Source organism: Grampus griseus, assembly GCF_964374135.1.
Source record: "Grampus griseus genome assembly, chromosome: 5".
NCBI classification, from domain to species: domain Eukaryota; kingdom Metazoa; phylum Chordata; class Mammalia; order Artiodactyla; family Delphinidae; genus Grampus; species Grampus griseus.
The window spans coordinates 84,968,977-84,991,872 of NC_138998.1; the positions used below are offsets into that span (position 1 = coordinate 84,968,977).

The following is a 22,896-nucleotide window of genomic DNA, read 5'->3' on the forward strand; positions in this document are numbered from 1 at the left end:
GAGTTTCAAAGTGAGTGTGAGAGACACAGGGGCTAGGTGAAAAATACAGTTTTGAATTGGAGAGAAGGCGAGCTGAAAGAGTAAAACCCATCCTGTTCGAGGACTCCAACATCAGACATCCACCACGAGCTCTATGCAGGCCCAGTGTGACAATGACTATATTCTGTGACAATACTGGGCCAAAAGGCTGTCCTAAAAATTCTCTGCAAGGTTGCCCCATAAAAATTCTAAGCCGTCGAATGTTCCATAGTGCCTAAGGCCTGTCTATGAAACTCAACCCCGTGAGACATGAAATAATAGTGGTAACCACTGAATTCATGAATGTCTGAGCAGCCAATTAAGATAATGAAGATCAAAATAGAGGAAGAAATGGGAATTCCCTGGCGGTCCAGTGGTTAGGACTCTGTGCTTCCACTGCAGGGGGCACGGGTTTAATCCCTGGTTGGCGAACTAAGATCCCGCATGCTGTGGGTGGTGCAGCAAAAAAAAAAAAAAAAAAAAAAAAAAAGAGAGAGAAAGAAAGAATACAGTCATTTAAAAAATAAATAAATAAAACATAAAACAAGAGAGATAGCATTTATTGAACAATTGTTGCATGCCAAGTATCATGTAATGCTTACATCAGCCTTGCGAAAGAAGCATTCCTGTGCAGAGTTCACAAATGAGAAAACCAAGACATGTGGAGACTGGTAATGAAGGCAGACAATAGTGGAAATGAATAGAAAACTCTAAGCTGTCTGGAGTCATTAAAAAAAGGCCTTTCCAAATGGTCTCTTTTGGACTTAATTATACTATCTATTCAACAAAACAATCTAGTTTCTTCATTTAGGTGTCAGTCACTACCAACCCTCTATTCCAAATCATCCCTTTGGCTTTTGCCTCTGTGTGAAACTATCACCATGAGTTACTATTTTCTTGCTTTCACCCTCTTCCAGCTGATCACTGCTCCCAAGGCTGAGAACAATATGTATGTGCAGCAGCGAGATGAGTATCTGGAAAGTTTCTGCAAGATGGCCACCAGGAAAGTCTCCGTGATCACCATCTTTGGCCCTATCAACAACAGCACCATGAAAATCGACCACTTCCAGCTAGGTTCTCTGAAACACTTTATTATATTATTGCTTTTCTCTCAGCTAAAGTGGGGCACACCTTATGGGAGAGGTCGGTGGGGAATCAAAAGGAAAATTCAGGTTTCAAGAGGGCTCTTTTTTGTGGTAACAAATGTCAGTCTGCCTAATTATTGATATGTAGCCATTCTGAATGGTTCTGGTTTAAGTTTTGGGCACTTTAAAATGAAAAATATGCAAACACTGTATGGTTTGAAAGTCAGTAAGATGGAGGAAAAGGGGAGAAGTAATACAGTGTGTCGGGGGCAGCCAGAGAGGTATCCTGACACTTTCTTCTGGATCCTGAGTCGTCTTTTTTTTTTTTTTTTTTTTGCGGCACGCGGGCCTCTCACTGTCGTGGCCTCTCCCGTTGCGGAGCACAGGTTCCGGACGCGCAGGCTCAGCGGCCATGGCTCACGGGCCCAGCTGCTCCGCGGCACGTGGGATCTTCCCGGACCGGGGCACGAACCCGTGTCCCCTGCACCCGCAGGTGGACTCTCAACCACTGCGCCACCAGGGAAGCCCCTGAGTCTTCTTGCCTGTGAGCAGCACCATCTGATATTCCTGTAGCCTTTGTGCTGCAGGCGACTCCCTCACAGATGGGGTTCCTGCAGACCCTTGGGGGTCCTTGACTCTGGCCAGGCTTGGGGGGAATGAGCCGGGGCTGAGAGAAGCTGTGAAGCTAAATGAAAAATCACTGGAAATACAGACTGAATGGCGCCCACGTCCTTTTGGAAAGCAGAGGGATTTGGCTGAATGTAGAGTTTTCACAATTTTTCATATTAATGATGCGTGTGAGGCGTACAGCTCAGCGTTAGGCAGCTAAGGTCTAACTCACTGCGTTCTCATGGGAACATGGCAAGACTTACTGTGAGCAGTTATGCCTCATGGTCAGAAGCCCCACCTCTAACCCACCCAGTTTCTTTTATAACTATTACATCTCTAGAGCTTTATTTTTTTTAAAAAAACGTTTTTTCTTACATGATTTCTCTACTTTTGTTTATTGTTGTTTCAACTATAATGAAAATCCTTCTTCTTGTACCATTTGCGTATCCTACATATTTTCCATAAAATATATTTCATCTGAAAGCATATAAAACATACTTTTTCCATTAGTTAACTTTTTTTTTTCTGGCTGCACCGTGGCATGTGGGATCTTAGTTCCCTGACCGGGGATCAAACCTGCGCCCCCTGCAGTGGAAGTGCGGAGTCTTAACCACTGGACCACCAGGGAAGTCCCTCCATCAGTTAACATTTAACTTCATTACATGTAACATGTTACCTCACATATTTTTCTGTCATGTGATCTTGGTATCATTGAACACATATCAGTCATAATTATGTCATGATAATGTCAACTTGATTTTAATATAGTCTGGCTTTCTAAATCGTATTTTTTTATTGTCGTAAAAACACTCAGCATGAGATCTATCCTCTTAACTAATTTTTAAGTGCACAATACAGTATTGTTTAGTATAGGTACAGTGTGGGCCAGCAGGTCTCCCAAATTTATTTGGGTTTGAAGTTTCAGTTATGCATTCTCTATTTTTATTAGCTCACTTTTCCCTGAGATAGTTCTAAAGGAAAATAAACAGCATCCTTTCCAATGTCCTCTCATAAATCATTGTGGATCAGTGATTGGTTTGTGGACATTTATCTCTGTGCTGTATGTATGTCTGGAGGGAGAACAAAAAGAGAGAGAGAGAGAGTGTGTCCTTACCAACAATAACAATAATCATACAAACAAAAGACACAAAAGAAGTTCTAGAGTTAAATAAAGAGGTTCAAATCCACGGTCACAATGTATTTGTTGTGTGACTTTGGGCAATTTATTTCCTAAGTCTCAGCTTAGAACATAGTTATATACATTTCACAGATGATGGTGAGGATTTAATAAGAAGTTATATGTAATTACCTGTCACATAATAAGTACTACTATTGTCGTCATCACCACCATTTGATCTGGCAGGCATCTGGAGATCAATGCGCTGTCACAGGGACTAGAGCACGTATAATTGAAAAATACTTGTAACTGCCTTCTGCTAATTACACAGCGTTGACAGGGAACCCTCACAACTGCTTCTCAGGGTCAGGCTGCATTACTACTCTTGGTGACAAAACTGAAGCCCAAGAGGGACTTCCCTAATGGTCCTGTGGCTAAGACTCCGCGCTCCCAATGCAGGGACCCTGGGTTCGATCCCTGGTCAGGGAACTAGATCTTGCATGCATGCCGCAACTAATGCTCCCACATGCCGCAGCAAAGATCCCGTGTGCCGCAACAAAGGCCCGGCACAGCCAAAATAAATAAACTAATATTAAAAGAAAAAATTTTTTAAATGGTGTATTAAAAAAAAACCAAAACTGAAGCCCAAGAGACTAATACTACAAAGCCACATATTCTGTGGTTAACTGGGAGTCAACCATTGGCTTCCTGGATTTTCAAATAGTTGCATGAGCCAGTGAGCTTGGTTATAATCCAGATGTCTAGAGAGGAAGTAGGTATTCAATCCAGTACAGAAACATGCTGGCTGGTGATGAAAGCCTTCCTCCACCAGGTGTTCCCAGTGTCAAATATGTTACGCACCAACTCACACAAAGAATTGTCATTCCTTACTTCAGAGAAGTTTGGAAAAATCATTATATCTTCCACCTCAACCTCTACATGGTCCTAACTGTTACAAGCATTTGGTGCTGCCTTGGCAAAATTTTAACATGAATCCTGCTGTCTTTTAGACATCTGGATTGAATATGAACTGTAGAGGACTGAGATTTTCTTTTCTGCCTTATTGGAAATCAGGTATTGTGATTTGGGTGTTTGCCACTTACTGAATGGGAGCTTGGACATGATTTGGGGGCCTTTTATTTTGTTCCTTATCTGATTCCTGGAAGGCCTTTCTCTCCTTGTGTCATGTCCCAGGTTACCCTTATGGGAAAGGCTGTAGTACTTTCAGCCAAGACTGGGAGTCAGCCATGGGAAAACAGGAGTTGGCGTGTGCCATGGTCTCAGTGAACCAATCTCCAGCCTTGACCGATTTTCAGCTGGAAATCTCTCAGATGGCCTTACTTTCCTCAAAATAAATCAGGCACTCTCTACTCTTCCAGTCTTTTACTGGTCCTTAAAAGCAGAGGCCCACATCCAACTACAGTGTGGGCTGTACTCATCAGCTGGCCTGTCTTGCTAAATGTATTTGAGTTATAGATGATGGACCTACAAACACCAGGGAACTTACTTTAAGGTTTCAGTCATCATTTGTTCTTGAGCAAATTCCAATGCAGAATAAGCCCATCTGGCTTTGCCAGCCCAGAGTATATTATACGTGATGGTTTAGAATGACCTAACACAAAAAGAAAATAAAAATTAAAAAAAAAAAACCCCAAACCAAAAGACGAAAAATAGAATGACCTAACACATAAAGACATTCTTAATTGTTAGAGATATTTAAAGTATCAATCTAAGATAGGAATATTGGTGTCTATATTAAGTGTATGAATTATAGACAAAGTTTGTCAGGTGAGAAGGAGTTCCTAGCTAAAGACATTTATTGCAGAATGAAAAGAGAAGTGAGGAAAGCACAGCAGACATGTATATATATATATTTATGTGCTTAGCAAAATGTAGAGATGAAAAATATTTTGACACTGGTATTGATCACCAAATTTTAAGAGTTAAAACACAGGACATTTTTATGGGCAAAGGCAGTTTTTGATAGTTTCTTTTTTTTTTTCGGTACGCGGGCCTCTCACTGCTGTGGCCTCTCCCATTGCGGAGCGCAGGCTCAGCGGCCATAGCTCACTGGCCCAGCCGCTCCGTGGCACGTGGGATCCTCCCGGACCGGGGCACGAACCTGTGTCCCCTGCATCGGCAGGTGGACTCTCAACCACTGCGCCACCAGGAAAGCCCTGATAGTTTCTTTTTAAAGAATAAAAAAAGGGAGGTGGAAGAGTTTATGGAAGTGTAGTGTGGCAACAAGGAGAAACAGTGTTGATTCCTTATTCATGTGAGTAGAGAATTCCTGGGTGAATCTCTAACACAACTTTCCTAAGTGAGACTGATAGAATACATTTCAGCCTAAAATACTCTACCTTCGATCCTGTTGAAGAGAATTCCTCTTTGTGAACAGCTCACAACCATCAGGATCCATAACAATGCAGACATGCTGCTTTCCCACAGGAGCACCTGAAAAATTGACCCTTTGCCCCAATTCCTCCTTTCTTCAGTGGTGACTACGCCCGGCAGCTGCCTCCTCTAGAGCCTGCCACCCTGTGCCGGGAGACAAGGCTGGGTGAGTGATCAGATTTCCAGACACTGCCTGTGGTCTCCCTCTCTGTTTATTCAGTCTTTGATTATCAATCGCTCTGTGCCCTAGAGGCTGGAGAGGCTGCCCCCTAACTTGTCCAGTCATCCCATTCAACATCAAGTGTACCAGTGTCGAGATCAACCCCTGCAAGCAAGGGATGAAAAACACCTGATAAGTCAAGTGTATAAAACAAGTGCTTGAAGAATGTGGTAGAGGAATAAGCTCTTCCGATTGCAGTCATCACAGTACTGTATGTATCACAGAATTTTGAAAAGCGGGTGGATTTAAAGGAGGGGCCTTGACACTGAGTAGATTGTTTTTGATAGATGATGACTCTATCATAGGTGCTTTTTGTTTTTATTCTTTTTTTTAAACAAATGATACATTTTTTGGATTCCAAAGTCAGAGCTACATAAAAAGGCATACACAGACAAGTCTTACACCCGTTCCTGACCCTTTACCTTATTACTCTCTGCCCCCATAGGAATATTTACGATTCCTTGTTTATCCATTTAATGCTTGTTTGTGCAAACACAAATAAATATAAATACCTATATTCCTCTTCTCTCTCTCTTTTTTTTTTCTTTTTGACAGGAAACTGTTTTATTACCTTGGCTAGGAAAGACCTTTTTTTTTTTTAAATTGAAATATAGTTGATTTACAAAGTTGTGTTAGTTCCAGGTATACAACAAAGTGAATATATATATATATATATTCTTTTTCAGATTCTTTTCCATTATAGGTTATTACAAGATATTGAATATAGTTCCCAGTGCTACAACGTAGTTTCTTTCTGTTTTCCCCTTCTTTTTTATACAAACTATAGTATACTGTATGGACTACTTTGCGTTTTGCTTCTTTCATTTAAATATATTTCCTGGAGATCTTTTCTTATGAGTACATAGAGATCTTTCTCATTCCTTATTAAGCCATTGTGAGATTCTACCACAGTCTCTTTAACCATTCCCCTTGATGGACATTTGGATTGCTTTCAGTATATTGTTTTTATAAACAATTTCAGAATTAACCCGTACACATGTCACTCTATGTATGTGGGTATATCTTTACAATAGATTCTGAGATGTAAGATTGTTGGGCCAAACAGAAAGTGTATCTAGTTTGGGTAGATATCACCAAATTTCTCTCCATACAAGTTGTATCATATTGCAGTCCCACCAGAAATGTGTAAGAACGTCTATCTCCCCAAACCTCTTCAATAGACTGTGCGATCAAACTTGTGAATGTTCTTAAGGAATGCAGTGTGCGAAAAATGGTATCTTAGTGTGATATAGTGTTAGGTTGCATTTCTCTTTTTATGAGTATGATCGAAGATATTTTCATATGTTTCAGGAACATTTATGCTTTGTTTTTAGTGTCCTTTGCTTATTTTTCTATTGTGTTGTTGGTCTTTTTAATCTCACTTTATAGGCGTTCTTTATAAAACAGAAGGAAAATTCAGACTCCCTGGTCCTCTTCCCACTCCAAGATGCTGACCCAGTTTGGGGATGGGGTCCAGAAATCTGTTTTTAAAATGTTGCTCAAGGGATTCTGATTTGCAGATAAGTTTGATCTAGAGCAGAAGGTTGGGTGTAGGATAGAAGGGAAGAGAGGGCTAGAAATATAGATTGGCACCCGATTTTAGAGGATTTCAAATACCAGGACAAAGAATTCAAACTTTATTTGGTAAACCATGTGAAGTCACTAAAGATTTCTAAATATATTTTTCAAATAAATTTTAAATAACTTTTAAGGTTTAGTAGTCAGTCTGTAGGACAGAAAAGCACCTGGCAGGACACATTCTTCATAGACAAGACAAATTGGCAAATTGGTCTTTCTAGACAATTGAGACAATTGATTAAGGCAGAGGAATAGTGCCCCCCAGGGAGCATGAACCAGATAGATCTGGATTCAAGGATTGTAATTTTAACATGCACTCCAGGTTCATGATGAAGGTAGACAGTGACTCATACTTTGAAAAACTGCAAGAGGAAATTGGGAACTTCTGAAGCAATGGGGGAGCTGAAGTGGTCCCAGGACATTGGAGGAATGGCCTGAATTTAGGGATGAAGAGAAAGAGGAGAAACCATGGATGTCACAGAGACGCAGCAGTCACAGAGGGAGGCTTCAGACACAATGCCTGGCACACAGTTGGTGTTTAATAAGTTGTAATTGGAGCTGAATTTTTCTGCAGTGTCATTGCTGTCTATAGTCAGACATGGAAGAACGAATACATGAAGAAACTTACTACTACGTGAAGACCACTGACTTTTGGAGTTGGAGTTCTGAAAGGGTGGGAAACTAGGCAGGTGTTTCTCTTCTAGAGCGAGTACTCATCAGCACACAGCAGAGTTCATCCTCCCCCTGTCCCTCCTCAAAAATCTTAGGTCCAGGGGCTTCCTTGGTGGCGCAGTGGTTGAGAGTCCGCCTGCCGATGCAGGGGACACAGGTTCGTGCCCTGGTCCGGGAGGATCCCACGTACCGCGGAGCTGCTGGTCCAGTGAGCCATGGCCACTGAGCCTGCGCGTCTGGAGCCTGTGCTCCGCAATGGGAGAGGCCACGGTAGTGAGAGGCCCGCGTACTGCAAAAAAAAAAAAAAACTTAGGTCCAGGGGCAGGTTGTGTGGAATGACCAAATCCTACCAAATGGGCTTGGATCTGTGAATCATTTTAGACAGATCAGGACCATATGGACAATTTATAGGATGTGTTCTAAAGAATGTTTGCTTTAAACCCTGCCACCCTTGAGGAGGACTAGAGATCTTTGGCAGAACTTGGATAAATTTAATAAGAATCTGTCAAATTCATGTTGCTTTTCCAGACTGAAGAGAACCTCTTGTTCACCCAGCCCTGATTGAGACAGAATGCAGAGCGTATCAGAGACCTGTGTCAGGAGTAGGCAGCTGGAGACAGGAACTGGCCTCACACTTACCCTCCTCAGAATTCAGCCAGAGGTAGACTCTGTCTTGCTCTAGAGTTGTCCCCATCCCAGTTGGATCCAGTGTTCATCAGGCCTTTCATTGTTTTTCTTTGGCAGATTCTCTCAGCACAAACATTGCTTCGGGATGTATCTTTCTGTAGGCTGGGAGTGCAAAATGTTCTGTTTATCGTTTTTAGTTTGATCAAATCATTTCAGAAAATATTCTAGTTGAAGGGAGAATCCAGACCATGAAGTTGGTTTTTTTTTTCCCCTCCATATCTTAGTAGAATAAAATTTGGTTTAAATCTTGTTCTTGGGTCATCTCTATCCTTGAGTGTGGTGCATTTTGTGAAAGTAGAGAGAGGACTGGATGGGAGTGAGGTCATGTTACCTGAGTCCTAACCTGCAGTCTGTTATTAACTAGCAATGTGAACTTGAGCAGATTGCTCCCTTCATGGTGTCTGTGATAGGTCGGTTCTCTGGGAAACAGACTCTGAGATTTGCATGCAAGAGGTTAATGGGGAGTATTCTCGGGAATAATGCCTATGAGGGGTGAGGGATGCAAAGTGACAGAATTTGAATGCAATTGGCCCTTCAGCATTGTTCACTTTGAGGCAAGGGGGCAGCTGTTATATCTACTGCCTCCCCCCCTGCAGCAACCACTGAGTGTGGGCTGTCTCTTTGTAAGGGTGTGATTTGGGGAAAGGCAGCACTTTTCTAAGGAGAGCAGTTTTCAGAGGGATTCAGCTGCTAACATTCACAGCAGCTTTAGTCCTGAAGGTAGGATCTGGCCAGCACTGCAGAGTGTCCACTGCAGTCCTTGGTTTCATCTTCAGTAATGTGACTGGGTTGGGCCAGATACTGTCTGTAGCAGTTGTCTATTGCCACAATAAGGCTATGTAATAAAGACCCACACACCTCAGTGGCATACGACATTAAACGTTCATTGAGTCGCAAGCTTGAAAGGTTCAGCTTTGGCTTGCCCGTGTGTTTGCAGTCAGCTGCCTGTTGGTTAGGTGGTTCTGCTGATCTTGGCTGGGGTCAACTGGCTGTCAGTTGATCTGGGATAGCCCTGGCTGGGGTGAGACCAGAGTAACTTGGCTTGACTTATCCTCTTCAAGGCTAGTATGGACGTAGTCTCATGGTAATGGCAGAAGCAGCAGGAATCCCAAATGTGCAGGCCCATTTCTAGCCTCCATTTGTATCACTTATGTGAACACTGGCTAACCCTGACCGAAGCAAGTTATATAGATGAGCTCAGGATCAACCCATTCACCATAACAGGCAGCTACAGCTACTGGGCAAAGTGTAAGTATAGGCAAGGGTGGAGAATTGGGACCATTTTTTTTTTTTTTTTTGCGGTACGCGGGCCTCTCACTGTTGTGGCCTCTCCCGTTGCGGAGCACAGGCTCCGTACGCGCAGGCTCAGCGGCCACGGCTCATGAGCCCAGCCGCTCCGCGGTATGTGGGATCTTCCCAGACCAGGGCACGAACCCATGTCCCCTGCATCGGCAGGCGGACTCTCAACTACTGCACCACCAGGGAAGCCCTGGGACCATTTTTGAAATCCACTACAGTCTCCAATTTCCTTTCATCTCAGCCATTCAATGGTTTTTGTGACTTTACCTGTTAGGTAGATGTAAATGTTCTAATTGTGGTTCTACTTAGGAACTTGAACTCTGTTCAAGTTACTTATCTCTGAATTCAGCATCCAGCACAGAATCAGCTTAGGACACTGGCAGCAAATATTTTGTTCAATGAACAAAAGCAAAAATGAATGTATGTTATGGATTAAAAATAGCAATTCCTAGGTTCAAGATAAAATCTGGTTTGTAAGGTCTTAGAATCAGAACATTAGTTGTTGAGGACATTTACAAATCAGTTTTTTAAAGATTTCCTTCATTATTATTATTGTTGTTGTTATTAATCACAAAGTAAAATATGCTTCTTGTTAAAATTTAAATAATATAGACTTACATGGAGTAAACAGTGAAATTTTCTACCTCACCTCTTCCCACTCCCCAGAGGCAACCATTTTTATCAGCTGTATGTCCTTCTGGACTTTTTCCTATGCATATTCCCATATAGATGTATTATGTTTTCTTTTGCTTTATTTCCTTTTAAGAATAACATCATACTATGCACTTTATTCTGCAAGTTGCTGTTTTTATTCAGTGAGCTATACTAAACAAAAACCAACACCATGAACCTAACAATTCTTTTAAATTAATTTATATTTTATTAATGATAGCATTCTCTCCCCTCTCATTATGATCTGCCTGGGAGAATGAAGCTTTTTGTTTATATACTTTCAACTTATATACTTTCAATCCTAATCAAATAAACCAAAGTAATACTTAAATTGTAATTGTCCCCTTTATATCAATAAAAGAGTAATAGTCTGTGGTACTCAGCTGTGTAACCTCTGTATCTGCAAAATTGTGGTTTTTTCTACTGTAGTACTATTCACTGGGTAGCAGTATTGATAATAACTGATAGATTCCCTTCTGTAATAGATCTGTTATCACATATTTGCTAACTTTAACTTTTGTACATTTTTTTAAAATACAGGGGATTATTTGCAGATAAAAATTTTAATAGGGTTGAGGGAAACACTGTGACCTGTATGGGAGAGAAGAAGTAAATAAAGCTATCCTATCTTTTCCAAAATGCTTTCCAGACATAGTAATTTGCCATGTTCATACTTCCCATTAACCCAGTAGCACCTTTAGGAACCATTCTGAATTATAATAATTTGTTTTCAGGGTTTGATATTTGAAAAAATACCTAACACTAAAAACTTCCATCAATTCAGTAACATTTTACTTAAAATTGTATTCACTTACAAAATTTATATTATGAATAGCTTGCCTTGTTTTGGGGCCAAATGACCAGATTTGAACATAGGCTTTTTATTTTTCTCTATGGCAATGACATAGTTCACTGAGTCCCAGAGTGATTCTCTAAGTGGGAGGAACAGGCACTGATTTTAGACTTAAACAAATAACTAAAAGTAAACTAAAATTTAAAATGAAATAAAACTTAACCAAAGAAGCTGGGTCTGGTTCCCTGGTGAGCTAGGGTGATGACTCATCCCCAGAGTGAGTTGGCAGTCTTCTTCCAGGGATGACTCAGCAGCTTCACTCTCGCGTTGCTCCTTCTGATTCACTGTGACCAGGGTGGGCAGAGATGGCGGTTTGATCATCTTTGGAAAAGTGATTTTCAAAATGAGTTTATTCACTTGTTTCTATATTTATTTGTTCACTTTGGAAACGCTCGTTCAAACAAAATGTTAGTCAAATGTGTGCAACTAACAAAAACTGTTCTAATTAACTTGGGATGAAGGCTCAGGGCCTCCACCCTTTGGTTTCCCACTGATTTCTGTTTTGTCACATCCATATTTATTCACATTTCATTTGCCTTAAGATAATGAGAAACCTATGCGTGTTGTGGATGATGAGGACTTGGTAGACCAGCATCTTATCAGCGAGCTAAGGAAGGAGTATGGAATGACCTACAATGACTTCTTCATGGTGCTCACCGATGTGGACCTGAGAGTCAAGGTATGGGTTCCTGTTTTGGATGATGCAGTGACATTCCTTAAGATAGCAACTCAATTTTTTGTCAATGAGTCTATTAGACATATGACTAAGCACAAGTTATTTCATAAATGGGAAGGTTTTGAAATGGTCCAAATAGTTCCCACTGTCCTGTAGAATTTGTGTCTAGAAATGTGGTCTATGGAAAATATTGGATTGGATGACCACCTACGGCCCAGCTACTTGACTCAGACTAAATTCTTCTGTAACATCAAAGTCATGCATTCACCAGACAATTGTTGAATAGCTATGATGTTTATCACCAGCCAGGCCCTGGTGATAAAAAGTAAAGAGTATTTAGCTTCTGTTTTCAGAAAACCCAGATTTAACATAGGTCTACTTTGAAAGGGCCTGGAAGTTTACCTCCTGATCAAACATGGGCAAGACAGTAGGGTTTTACACCTACTTTCTTCCTATGATAAGGACAGAGATTCTGAACCCTGAAAAACTGTGCCATGTAGTCATAATAATATTAACAATAATAACTAACTTTATTGAGTGCTTTCATTGTGTCAAGCACTCACCTCAGATGTTTACAATCCTTGTCTCAAACCTCTAAGATAAATAGCAAGTATTATCATTGTTTCACAGAGGACAAATAGAGACCCAGAGTAGTTAGGTAACTTGCCCAAGTTCACCCAGTTGGTGTTGGGCTTCATACCCACGCAGGTTGACTCCAGAGCCCATGCTTACATGAAAATCCTTTTGAAAAAAAGCTGCCTGGACTATTAGAATAGCTGATTCAACCTGCAGTAGTTTTCTGGATCTAGAGAGAGATCCCTTCAATAATTCATTCCACATTTGTGTTGTGCCACCGTTAATGTGAGAGGTTGGACTAGATGATCCCCAAGGTCTCGGCCAGCTTTCACATTCCATGATTTACTAAATTCCCATTGAGGGCACTTATGCTGATCAGCCAGCCCTCAAATCCACCTCAGGTTGCTGTTCTAAGTCCAGACAGCTTTGATGCAGGAAACTGAATTTCATTATCCCCAAAAAAGTTAGCCCCAACTTTTTTTCTGAGAATACGTAAGCAAACATGACCTAATTTTAAGTAATGCTCACTCAATAAAATAGTCTCTGGGAATCACAAAGAGTTTATGTAGATTTCTGATGACCACAGAGCAGGCCTCCTTCTGGTGGAAAATTACACTTATTGCTCAGGTCAGATACTCTAACATGTTGTTCCATTTGTTTTCTTGTGTTTAGTACAGTGTTTCTGACCTTCTCTCCAGTTGTATAGTGAAGAGGAACCAGCTTAGTCCCAGAGGTAGGGAAGTGAGCCTAGAATATGTGTGGTGAGGAAGGCATGGACCCTTCCCAATAAAAAGAGTGAAGTTAAGACCTTCATGGAAGGTAACGGCTTTTGTTTCATGGATTCAAAACCTCAAAAACTCAGCAGAGGTACTACTGCAGGAGAGAATTTATAAATCAAAGAGCCCTCCAGGCTCTGATTTCCCTGGAGCCACCCTGAATTCTCTCAAGCTCTCTATCCTCTGGACATAGGGAAGAAACACCTTCATACATTATATACTTTTTATTTTTCCTTCAACAGCAATATTATGAGGTGCCTATAGCAATGAAGTCTGTGTTCGATGTGATTGATACCTTTCAGTCCCGAATCAAAGACATGGAAAAGCAGAAGAAGGAGGGCATTGTTTGCAAAGAAGACAAGAAGCAGTCACTGGAGAACTTCCTATCCAGGTACATCACCTTTGGAGACCCCGAGGAGGCAGACGGGAGAGTGTTCTGAGTGAGCTAATGAAAACCCCAGAGAAACACAGAGCAGACATGTGTGTGCAGAGTGACCTTCCCTGTGAGACGTCTGTCCTCTTCATGGCACTCTAGCCACCAGGCTTAGTCTTGTCCTTTTGGAAGTTGCTCTGGTGGCAAGGCTGGCTGGGGTCAGCTCCAAGCTTGAGTGTTAATTGGGTGGCTTTGGATAGGTCTTTTCTTGTTTTTCTGCCTTTTTTTTTTTTTTTTTTTTTTTTTTTGGGCACAGATACAGAATTCTGAACTTCTGTGAGGGTTAGTTTATTCATTCAGTCAATTTGGAGGGCTTTGTATACTGTACTTTTATTTTACATATTTATTGGGCCTTTTCTAGTTCCAAACAGGATTTGGAACACTGCTTGATTTTCTGCTTCCTTCCAACTCTGCAGAGAACAAAAGCTCCACTAAGACCTCAAAAGGAGAAATCCTCTTGACCCAGCTCCCTGATTCCTTGGGGAGTATGGTTTATTGAAAACCATTATAGGGAAACTCTAGTACATACACCAAAAAGAGTGTAAAAAAAATCACTCTACTTCTTCCCTTCTCCATCCCTTCCCTCATGTTGGATGAAAATTCTACAAAACCTTGGGACCTTAAGAGGTGCAAGGATGCAGAAATTTCATCTAAGCATCAAGAATTCTGTGATTAGGAAATGGATAATCTGAATTCCTCTAGATTCAGAAAGCTTGGGTCTTTTAAGAGATAACAACATGATGTGTAAAGAGCATAGGACTTGCCATTCATCCAAATTTTCAGTTTACAATTTTCTAGGTATGTTGCCCCTATGCTTCCAATTAACCCTATCTTAAAAATCTCTCACCCATGAGGATAACGACAGCAAGTAGCCCTACTTCCACTCCAGGGTTGCTGTAATCACCTTTTGTGCCAAGCACTTCTTCTTCCCTCCTGAGTTTAATCTTCACAACAATCCCATGATCTAAATACTGTAACTACTGTCTTGCTGCAGACAAGACAACTCAGGCTAATGAAGATTAAATAACTTTCATCACTGAACTAGTGTCAGTTCTAGAACTTAGTGGCCCCAGGATAATCTGGTTCCCAAAGTCCACGCTCTTATCTAACACTCGTTTTGAAAATATAATGTGAATTAATTTTAGTGTGAACCCAGAGGCCCAGAGTTTGAAGTGAAGAAAGATACTCCTAAAACCACAGGATTTCAGAGCTGAAAGGAACCCAAGATTCTGCCTTCATCCAAATTTTCAGTACAGAGCAAATACCTGGAGTGGAGATGAAAGGTGCATGCCTCCCTAAGGACATAAGGCTCAGTCAGTCTTCCGGCCACTCTCCTGGCTGAGAAACGGCTCTAGGGCTCTACTGGGCCGATGGCTTCTTGTCCAATCCTGGGGGCTCTGAAATATCAACTTTTAGTTCAAGGTCATCCTTCTAGATGTCAGTGATTTAGAAGATTGAGGATAAGAGCTTGCTGTTGTCCTTGAGGTATTTTCTTCCCCTCCCCTTCCCTCTCCTTCCCTTCCTTTTATTTCTTTTACCTTTCTCTCCTTTTTTAGGCAGAAAAGATTCTTTAGAAGTTTACTTTTGATTTTAACCAATAGTGTTAAATATATCCAAGTTATAAATTCAAGACCTTAGTTTTCTCTTAAACTTTTAAGTTAGGCTTTTAAATCTTATCATTTTATTTATAACCTGGCAAATTTTAACTATCACTCTTAAGGGGCTTTGAATAATGTTTAATCTCACTTATGAACTCAGTAATTAAACAATGTCATTATGCCAAACAACCATTTTACATTTAATATATTTCTTTCAATTCCTTGAAATAAACAAAACCTTTCTGAGTACTTAAATGAGCCATAAGTTTAATAAGTTAATCTTGTAAATACAGTGCATCTAAAGTTTTCTCAGATGTTCCAATAACTGTATACGCTTAGTACGATTTCAACCTAAAACTATACATCTAAACCAAATACTCAATTACACATTCTAGTTTGGAGTTTCAAGGCTATCATTTTAAGCCAAATTCTCTTAAGTTTCACAAGAACATAAATTATATAAAGAAAATCAGAAATGTATATTATTACTACGATTTTGATTCTTTGCAGACTTCCTCTTCTTAATTCTGAATCTTCTAGGACTGAAAGAGGCATACCCACTGAACCAACCCATTAAACTCACATAGCCTGATCTCTAAAGCAGTAACCATCTAGTTCATTGATATTACTTATAACCAAGGATTTAGGCCATCCATGAGACCTGCAACTACAGACATTCTGAGGGATTATTTTCACCATTTCCAGGCAGAGGGTCTTTTTATAATCACAGTGTCATGGGTTTCAAAACTTGAAAGGGAAAACTGACATTATCTCACTTTTGTTCACTCACAAAGCTTGCAATGCTCATTCAAGTTGATCACTGGCTTGAATTTGTATTTTTTTGATTCTTAAGACATTGTACATATTTTGCATCTAAAGTCTTTTGAACTGGACAGGGCCCTACATAATGTAAATGTATTTTCCTTCTAATGTTAGAGACTTGTGAGCTCTTATATTCACTACTGTTTCAGGAACATACATCTTTTATGGATATTCAGAATGGCATATGATTATAAGTTAGATGTCCTATGGCTATCTATGACCTGTGGTCATGGAATCATCGTGCTGACAATTATCACTGATCTTAAAAATTAAAGTAGAATAGTGTATTACTTAAAGGCATGAGTAAGACAGCCCTGAAGTTGATTCCTGGTTTCTCCACTTATTAGCTGTGTGACCTTGGGCTAATTGCTTAATCTCTTTGGGCTTTAGTTTTTTCATTTGCAAAATGGGCATAATAAATTTAGCTATTCTTAAGATCGTTGTGAAAGGTAAATTTGATACTAAAGGTAATGAGCTAGAACCTAGCACAAAGCAAGTAATCAATAAATGGTGGTTATTAGTAGTATTAGGGCCATTTATTCAGGTCCTAGTTAGAGAACTTTGTCATCAAAGGAGAGCTAAGAGGAGATATAATAAACACCTTCAGAACTGAAACCCAGGCAAAAAGAACTGAAAAAAAAAAATGTTTTTTCTACCTAACTGTTCTATAAATAAAGGAGTATCCAAATGGGAATTTTCCTTCATATTTGCTGAGTTGTTGGTGGGCCTATACAGCCTGGTTTCAGCTGACCAGACTCTGAAGCCAGTCTAGTTTTTAGTGACACTCATATGATTCAGGCTATAATTACCTTTCTCTGAGACAGAAGCCCTAAAGAGTGGGCAAATGCACACTAATTTGGAAATGCCAGTTAAAAGAAGCAAACACACGCATAGCTTGTAGACTTTCCATTTACTGACAAAGTAAAGTGACGGAAAAACAGTTTGTCCAAAATAAGGATCTGGGCCACATTCACATCTCTTGTTACTTCCCACAGAAGTTAGTTCCATTAACATTTGTCCTTCAGTGTTGGGAGCTGGGGCCTTGTATCTTAATGTAAATGTCTGTGGGATAAAGAATCATCACTTAGGGGAAATGACCTTCTCTTGATTGTGTCTGGGACAGGGAGTCTCAGATCCCATCCTTCTCCAGTCTGACAGCATTCAGTGGTGCACACAGGTAAACAAGCCAAAATAGACCTCACCCAAAATAGCTCCCTCCAGGATACTCTGAAGCTCTGTGTGAGGCCAGGAAGGCTGGCCTGCTTTGGGTGCTGGCTGGGGTGCCGGTGCTGGTCTGGCATGCCTCCTAAGGAAGCAGGGAAGATACAGGAGACCCTTTTCGTGATCCGAGAGCAGTCACTGTTCCGTTTCCCAGGAAACCTCAGACAGTCTCAGACTCTCCTCTCCCCTCCTTTATGCAAATACATTCATCTTCCTATCCTCAGTGGAGATTTTAGTTTTTCTTTCCCTTTGAAGAAAAACAAGCAGAGGAAGCTAATGTAATGTCACAGCAAGCAATTCTTGGCGAGCCTTGCTACAGGCACCCATTCAGAGGTTGTATTTCATCAGACTATCATTTTCTCTCATTCATCCAAACCACTATTCCCCTAAGAGGCCATTTTCTTTGGGACTGAAAACTCTCCTGTTCACTGTGAGGCTTGAAGGGGCACAGGGAGAGAAGCCATGAATAAAATCAACTGGCTTCCGGCTCCATGAGTGCACTGACACCCCGCAGTCACCAGCACTGAGGGCAGAAAGCAAAAAACCCTTCTCCAGTGAAGGTGGAATTTGAGACAAATGCACGCAGCGGCCCCTTGGATGCACACCCTCTCTCCTTCCTATCCTCTTTGGGACCCTGACGCGCCAGCCAAGCATCAGCACCTCTGAGGGGGTAGACTAGGGAAAGCACTGCACCAGGAGTCAGAGAAATCTGTATTTCGGTACCACCTCTTAGATTTACTAGTTAGGCAAGTTACCTCACTTCTCTAAGCCTCGTTTTGTTATCTGTGAAATGGGCAAAACAAGTCACGCCCTCACTGAACTCTAGTGAGGATCACATATTGTGTAGGTGAAAGTGAGCTATAAAATGATACACAAACATAAGGATTAAATGGGTTGTTGTATGACATCATGATAGATAATGTCCAAGATCTGTTAATGGGGAAATGGACATTATCCATCAGTAGGACAAAGTTCTAAATCAAGAAGCCTGCAGAATAAGACATGATCTATAGCCATGCCATCACATGCATAACTTCCATTGATGGGTTTTAGAGTTTAATTCTTATAACACCTCTTTGAGGTGGATGCTCTTTTTGATTCTAGAGCTAAGGAAAAACTATGACTTAGATGAACAGAGTGACATGCTCAAGGAACCCAAAAAGTCGCAGTGACAAAATGTGGACCAAGCTTCCTGGCTGTAAGACAAAAGCTCTTTCCACTGCCCTGCCGTGTTGGAGCTGTAAGAGCAGAAACAAGTTTATCATATAATCTAAAATCCTATGGCTCTAGGTTTAGCCCCATTCTGCTTCATAGGGGTACTCTGTAAGTGGTGGTTCTTACTATGATGATAGGGTACATTTTAGAAGTAGCATTTGCCCCTGGAAGAGCCCCTGGCTATTGAGGAAGGTACACAGGGCTTTGTTTTTCCAGGAACCCTCCTTGACCCCTTAAGACACTTTCCTATTTTCCTTCTTCCTGTCACTGTCATCTACTTAAAATGCAGTTCTTTTTCTCCATACTATTTCCTGTCCATATATTCACTGATCCCTGCCCCACCCAAAAACCCTAGGGAACTCTACCAGAACCTGAGTTTTCTTTTCTTTCTTTTTTTTTTTTTTTTTTTTTTGCGGTATGTGGGCCTCTCACTGTTGTGGCCTCACACAGGCTCCGGACACGCAGGCCCAGCGGCCATGGCTCACAGGCCCAGCCGCTCCGCGGCATGTGGGATCTTCCCGGACCGGGGCACAAACCCGTGTCTCCTGCATCGGCAGGCGGACTCTCAACCACTGCGCCACCAGGGAAGCCCCAGAACCTGAGTTTTCTTCAGTTATTTTCTGATTCCCTTATTTCTGTTGCTACAAGTTAACATACAATATCAGCTAGTTTTCATTATATCTGAGAGCTTTGTCTCTCCCTAAGTGACCTCATCAGGCATGGGGACCAGACTCATGCCTGATGACCAGATTCATGCCTGACACATCACGCAAATGTCACAGTATGGCAGACTGTGAAGTTACAAAAGAAAACGTGCAAGAAATGTGGTAATACCGTTTAATATTAGGCTTTGAGGAGCTATGAAATATTTGTAAGGGTCACTGTTTTTTATTCTGGGCACAGGAAAAAAAAGACAGCCAAAGTTCCTCTGCGTTTTCACACTGGCCTCTATTGTTTGAAGCAGCAGTTGTGGCCTTCTGCTTCTTTTCCAGGTTCCGATGGAGGAGGCGGTTGCTAGTGATCTCAGCACCTAATGATGAAGACTGGGCCTATTCACAGCAGCTCTCTGCCCTCAGTGGTCAGGCATGCAATTTTGGTGAGTGGGAAGCCTCACTGACCTGCTTGTCTTAAAGCATCACTGCTTTCCCATACCACTCTCTTCCTGGTCTGTTCTAAAATGGAACATTAGGTCATCCAAATATTCCCCAGTCCAAACTGTAGATTCCTAGACACTTACTCAGTTATACTGAGGATAAAGTTGCTTTCAGACTGAAATCTTAGTCAACTGGGGTCTATTTTTCTTTTTTCTTTTTTCTCAATATTCTGCCCTCTCAGGTTCTTCATTAAAGTGTTTGAAAATACCTGCTGCTTTCCTTTAAGTGATCTCTATTATGTTGTCTTCTTGTTTACTTTTTAAAAACTTGTCTCAAGATCATAAAACTCAGGTATTATCATTTTCTTACGTAATAATTAGGTACCAACATGGTGTACTTCTCCACAGATTAAATATCTTTTGTAAAACAGGAATGGCTTTGGGAATTAATGAATGAATTGAAGCACACTGTACTATATTGCCATTCCCTTAGAAAGGATTTTGATCTATAACTGGGCACCAGGAAGACAGCAAGATCTGTTAAACAGAACCTTATGCTTTAAGACAAGCAGGTCAAAGAGAAATGCAGTTTATTATTACTATCATTATTTGCAGTAAATTGCTCAGTGTTTTGAAAACTAATGTATGCTTTCTTTACCAAACATTATTATCCTAGTGGTCAGAAAGAGCTAGTATCATTTTGAATATGGACATATAGAAAGGAAAGGAAATGCATAATACAGAGAACTTGTTACTAAGTTCTGTTTTGAACCAAAGAGATAATGGCAATTTCAAAAGTGGAAATCACAACTGAAGTCTCATGTAAAATACACCTCTGCAGAGGAAGAATTTTGAGAGAGTCATTAGAGGGGGGAAGAGTAGCTAGGGGGCCACAGATTAAAAAATTCGTAATTGGAACATAGATGAATCTTTATTCTTTTGATACTTCTATTAGGAAGAAGAATCATTTATTAGTTATAAAACTGTGTTTGATTTATAAAAGGTGGTGTGGTGGCATAAGTCTTGTAAAACATTACCAGAGCCTGGGCCCTTGCTATGACCCAGTACCTGAACATTATAAATACATTTCAATTTTAAGATGTGAAATAATAACTCAAAAGAAGGCAGAAAATGAGCTCATAACAGTAAAAACAATTAGAAAATTTGTGAATTTTTATTTATACTCCTATTAACAAGGTTAATGCTTTAAGAACTTGTATCAATATATGTAAAGAAGATTTGATTGTGCCAGTATTCTCAGGCAAAATTTAAATTATGTATAGCCACCAACAGTGCTGCGTAAGACAGAAGTTTTTAGAGCAGTTAATGACCCTCCACAATAAGAATATAAATAAAATCACGGTTTGCTAATTTTCTAAAGATGTCTTTGCAGCAGCTATTAGGTGATGTTTCATTTTGAATCTCTGCACAGAGCCCAAGTCAAACACTTTTGCAGTAGACAGGAAATGTGAACAAGTCATGTTTTGAAGGAATAATTAAATTCAGGATCTTCCCTTTTGAAAATATGACTCAACAACATGTAGAATAGAAATGCTTCACTTCTCTGGGAGAAGAGTAAAGGCCACAAAATTTTTTTGTAATAGCATTTTGCCTGGATTTCAACTCTTCCTTAAAAAAGCCCTCCATGGTGGCTTTCAGTTTTCTCCCCTGGACAGTCAACACCGTCAACATTCATATTTCGTTCCAAGTTGCTACCATGACTAGGCTCGGATTTTGTCTAAAACCAGGAACTCTGAATAGGATGAATCTAGAGCCTCCTTGTCCTCCGGTGTTCTTTCTCCTGAATCTTTTCATATGCGCTTCATCTTCAAAAGAATTCCAACAAGCTACCAAGGCATGACCTCCTTTCCTTTCCTGAAACTTTAGCTGAGGCTGGGAAGCAAGCTCTGCCTGCTGTGCTACCCCTTTGAGTCTTCTAAAAAAGTGCTAAGAACCTGCCCTTTAAACTGACAAACTTTTCTTTGAGGAAGCCAGAATGATTTCTTAAACAATCACAACGGCTAGGGTCTGTAGTCTTTTCTTTGAGAGAAAATTAAATTATCCATGCAAGCTGTTTAGGCATGACTTTTTTCGAGAACACTAATCAGCTTAGATCATCTTAGATATTTTAAAGTTCCGATGGCTTCATTTTTGTTTTGTCATTTAGTAGAGTGAGAATCACAGTTTAAAAGCAAATTCTTCTATTTCAATCTGCAAAAACAAAACCAAACCAGACCACATCTGACCCTGTTGTTAATCCCAAAATCTGCAATTAGTCTTTTTTCAAGATGTTATAAGTATTTAAATATATATTTTTAATGAAAAAACTTTAAAAAAATGAATTATTTTACCTAATCAGGTTATGTTTTATATTCTTTTTAAACTTAGAGATTTTTAATTCTCAGACGTCCAGTGTTTGGAGGTGAAAGAAAACTTACAGATTCTACGGCTTTCTTTTTTCTCTTAGGTCTGCGCCACATAACTGTTCTGAAGCTTTTAGGTGTTGGAGAGGAAGTAGGGGGAGTTTTAGAACTGTTCCCGATTAATGGTAAAGTATTACTTTAAAACAGTATAAACTACTGATAAGTTCAGTTAAATTATGTTAATTTATATGTAAGCAGTGGGTGTACCCCTCAGGTGAAGAAAGGTCACAAAATCCTCCCTCTTCATGTTTGCCCGTGTGTGTGTGTGTGTGTGTGTGTGTGTGTGTGTGTGTGTGTGTGTGTGTACACAGGATGCATGTAGAAGAAGGGGAAGGAGAGCACAAGCACTAATATTGTTTTTACTAAAAAAATCATAAGTGACAGCAAAAATATCCATTTTCTTAACTGAAATAAGTAATTCTTTTTTGTCTGCATGGGGCTTTATTGGCTTACAAAGCATTTTCATCTATGTTATCTCATTTAATTCTCGAAATAGTTTTACGAGGCACAAAGGTCATATCTCACTGATTCCCTTGCAACAGATGAGGACATATACTAAAAGGCTCAGAGAAGCTGAAAGAAAATGACAGTGACTAAAAGTTTCAGAAAGTAAACCCAGTCCTTCCATCCAAGATCAAGCACTTTACCTGAGATCATGTGGCTAAATCCCTAGCACAGTGCTGGACAGAGCAGATACGCAGAAAGTCTCAGTGCCCTTCTCCCTTCGCTTTCTTCTTTTCACTAATGATAATAGTTTAAATATATTCCCAGCTCTTACATAATTGGTATTTTTCACCTTTGACAATGAAATAAAAGTTTTGTTATAAAGACAACAGCATCAAAAGTAAAACTGTAACCG

At 40.3% G+C, this 22,896-nt stretch overlaps 1 protein-coding gene across 1 annotated transcript in view; it reads left to right on the plus strand.

The window, feature by feature from the left end:
- CCDC80 (coiled-coil domain containing 80) overlaps positions 1-22,896 on the plus strand; it is a 35,023-nt gene that overhangs the window by 10,145 nt on the left and 1,982 nt on the right. Inside the window, exons 3-7 of the mRNA XM_082655193.1 lie at positions 936-1,092; positions 11,747-11,883; positions 13,475-13,623; positions 19,514-19,617; positions 22,082-22,162. Of these exons, the coding sequence (XP_082511319.1) occupies positions 936-1,092; positions 11,747-11,883; positions 13,475-13,623; positions 19,514-19,617; positions 22,082-22,162 (628 nt within the window). The remainder of the gene's footprint in view (positions 1-935; positions 1,093-11,746; positions 11,884-13,474; positions 13,624-19,513; positions 19,618-22,081; positions 22,163-22,896) is intronic.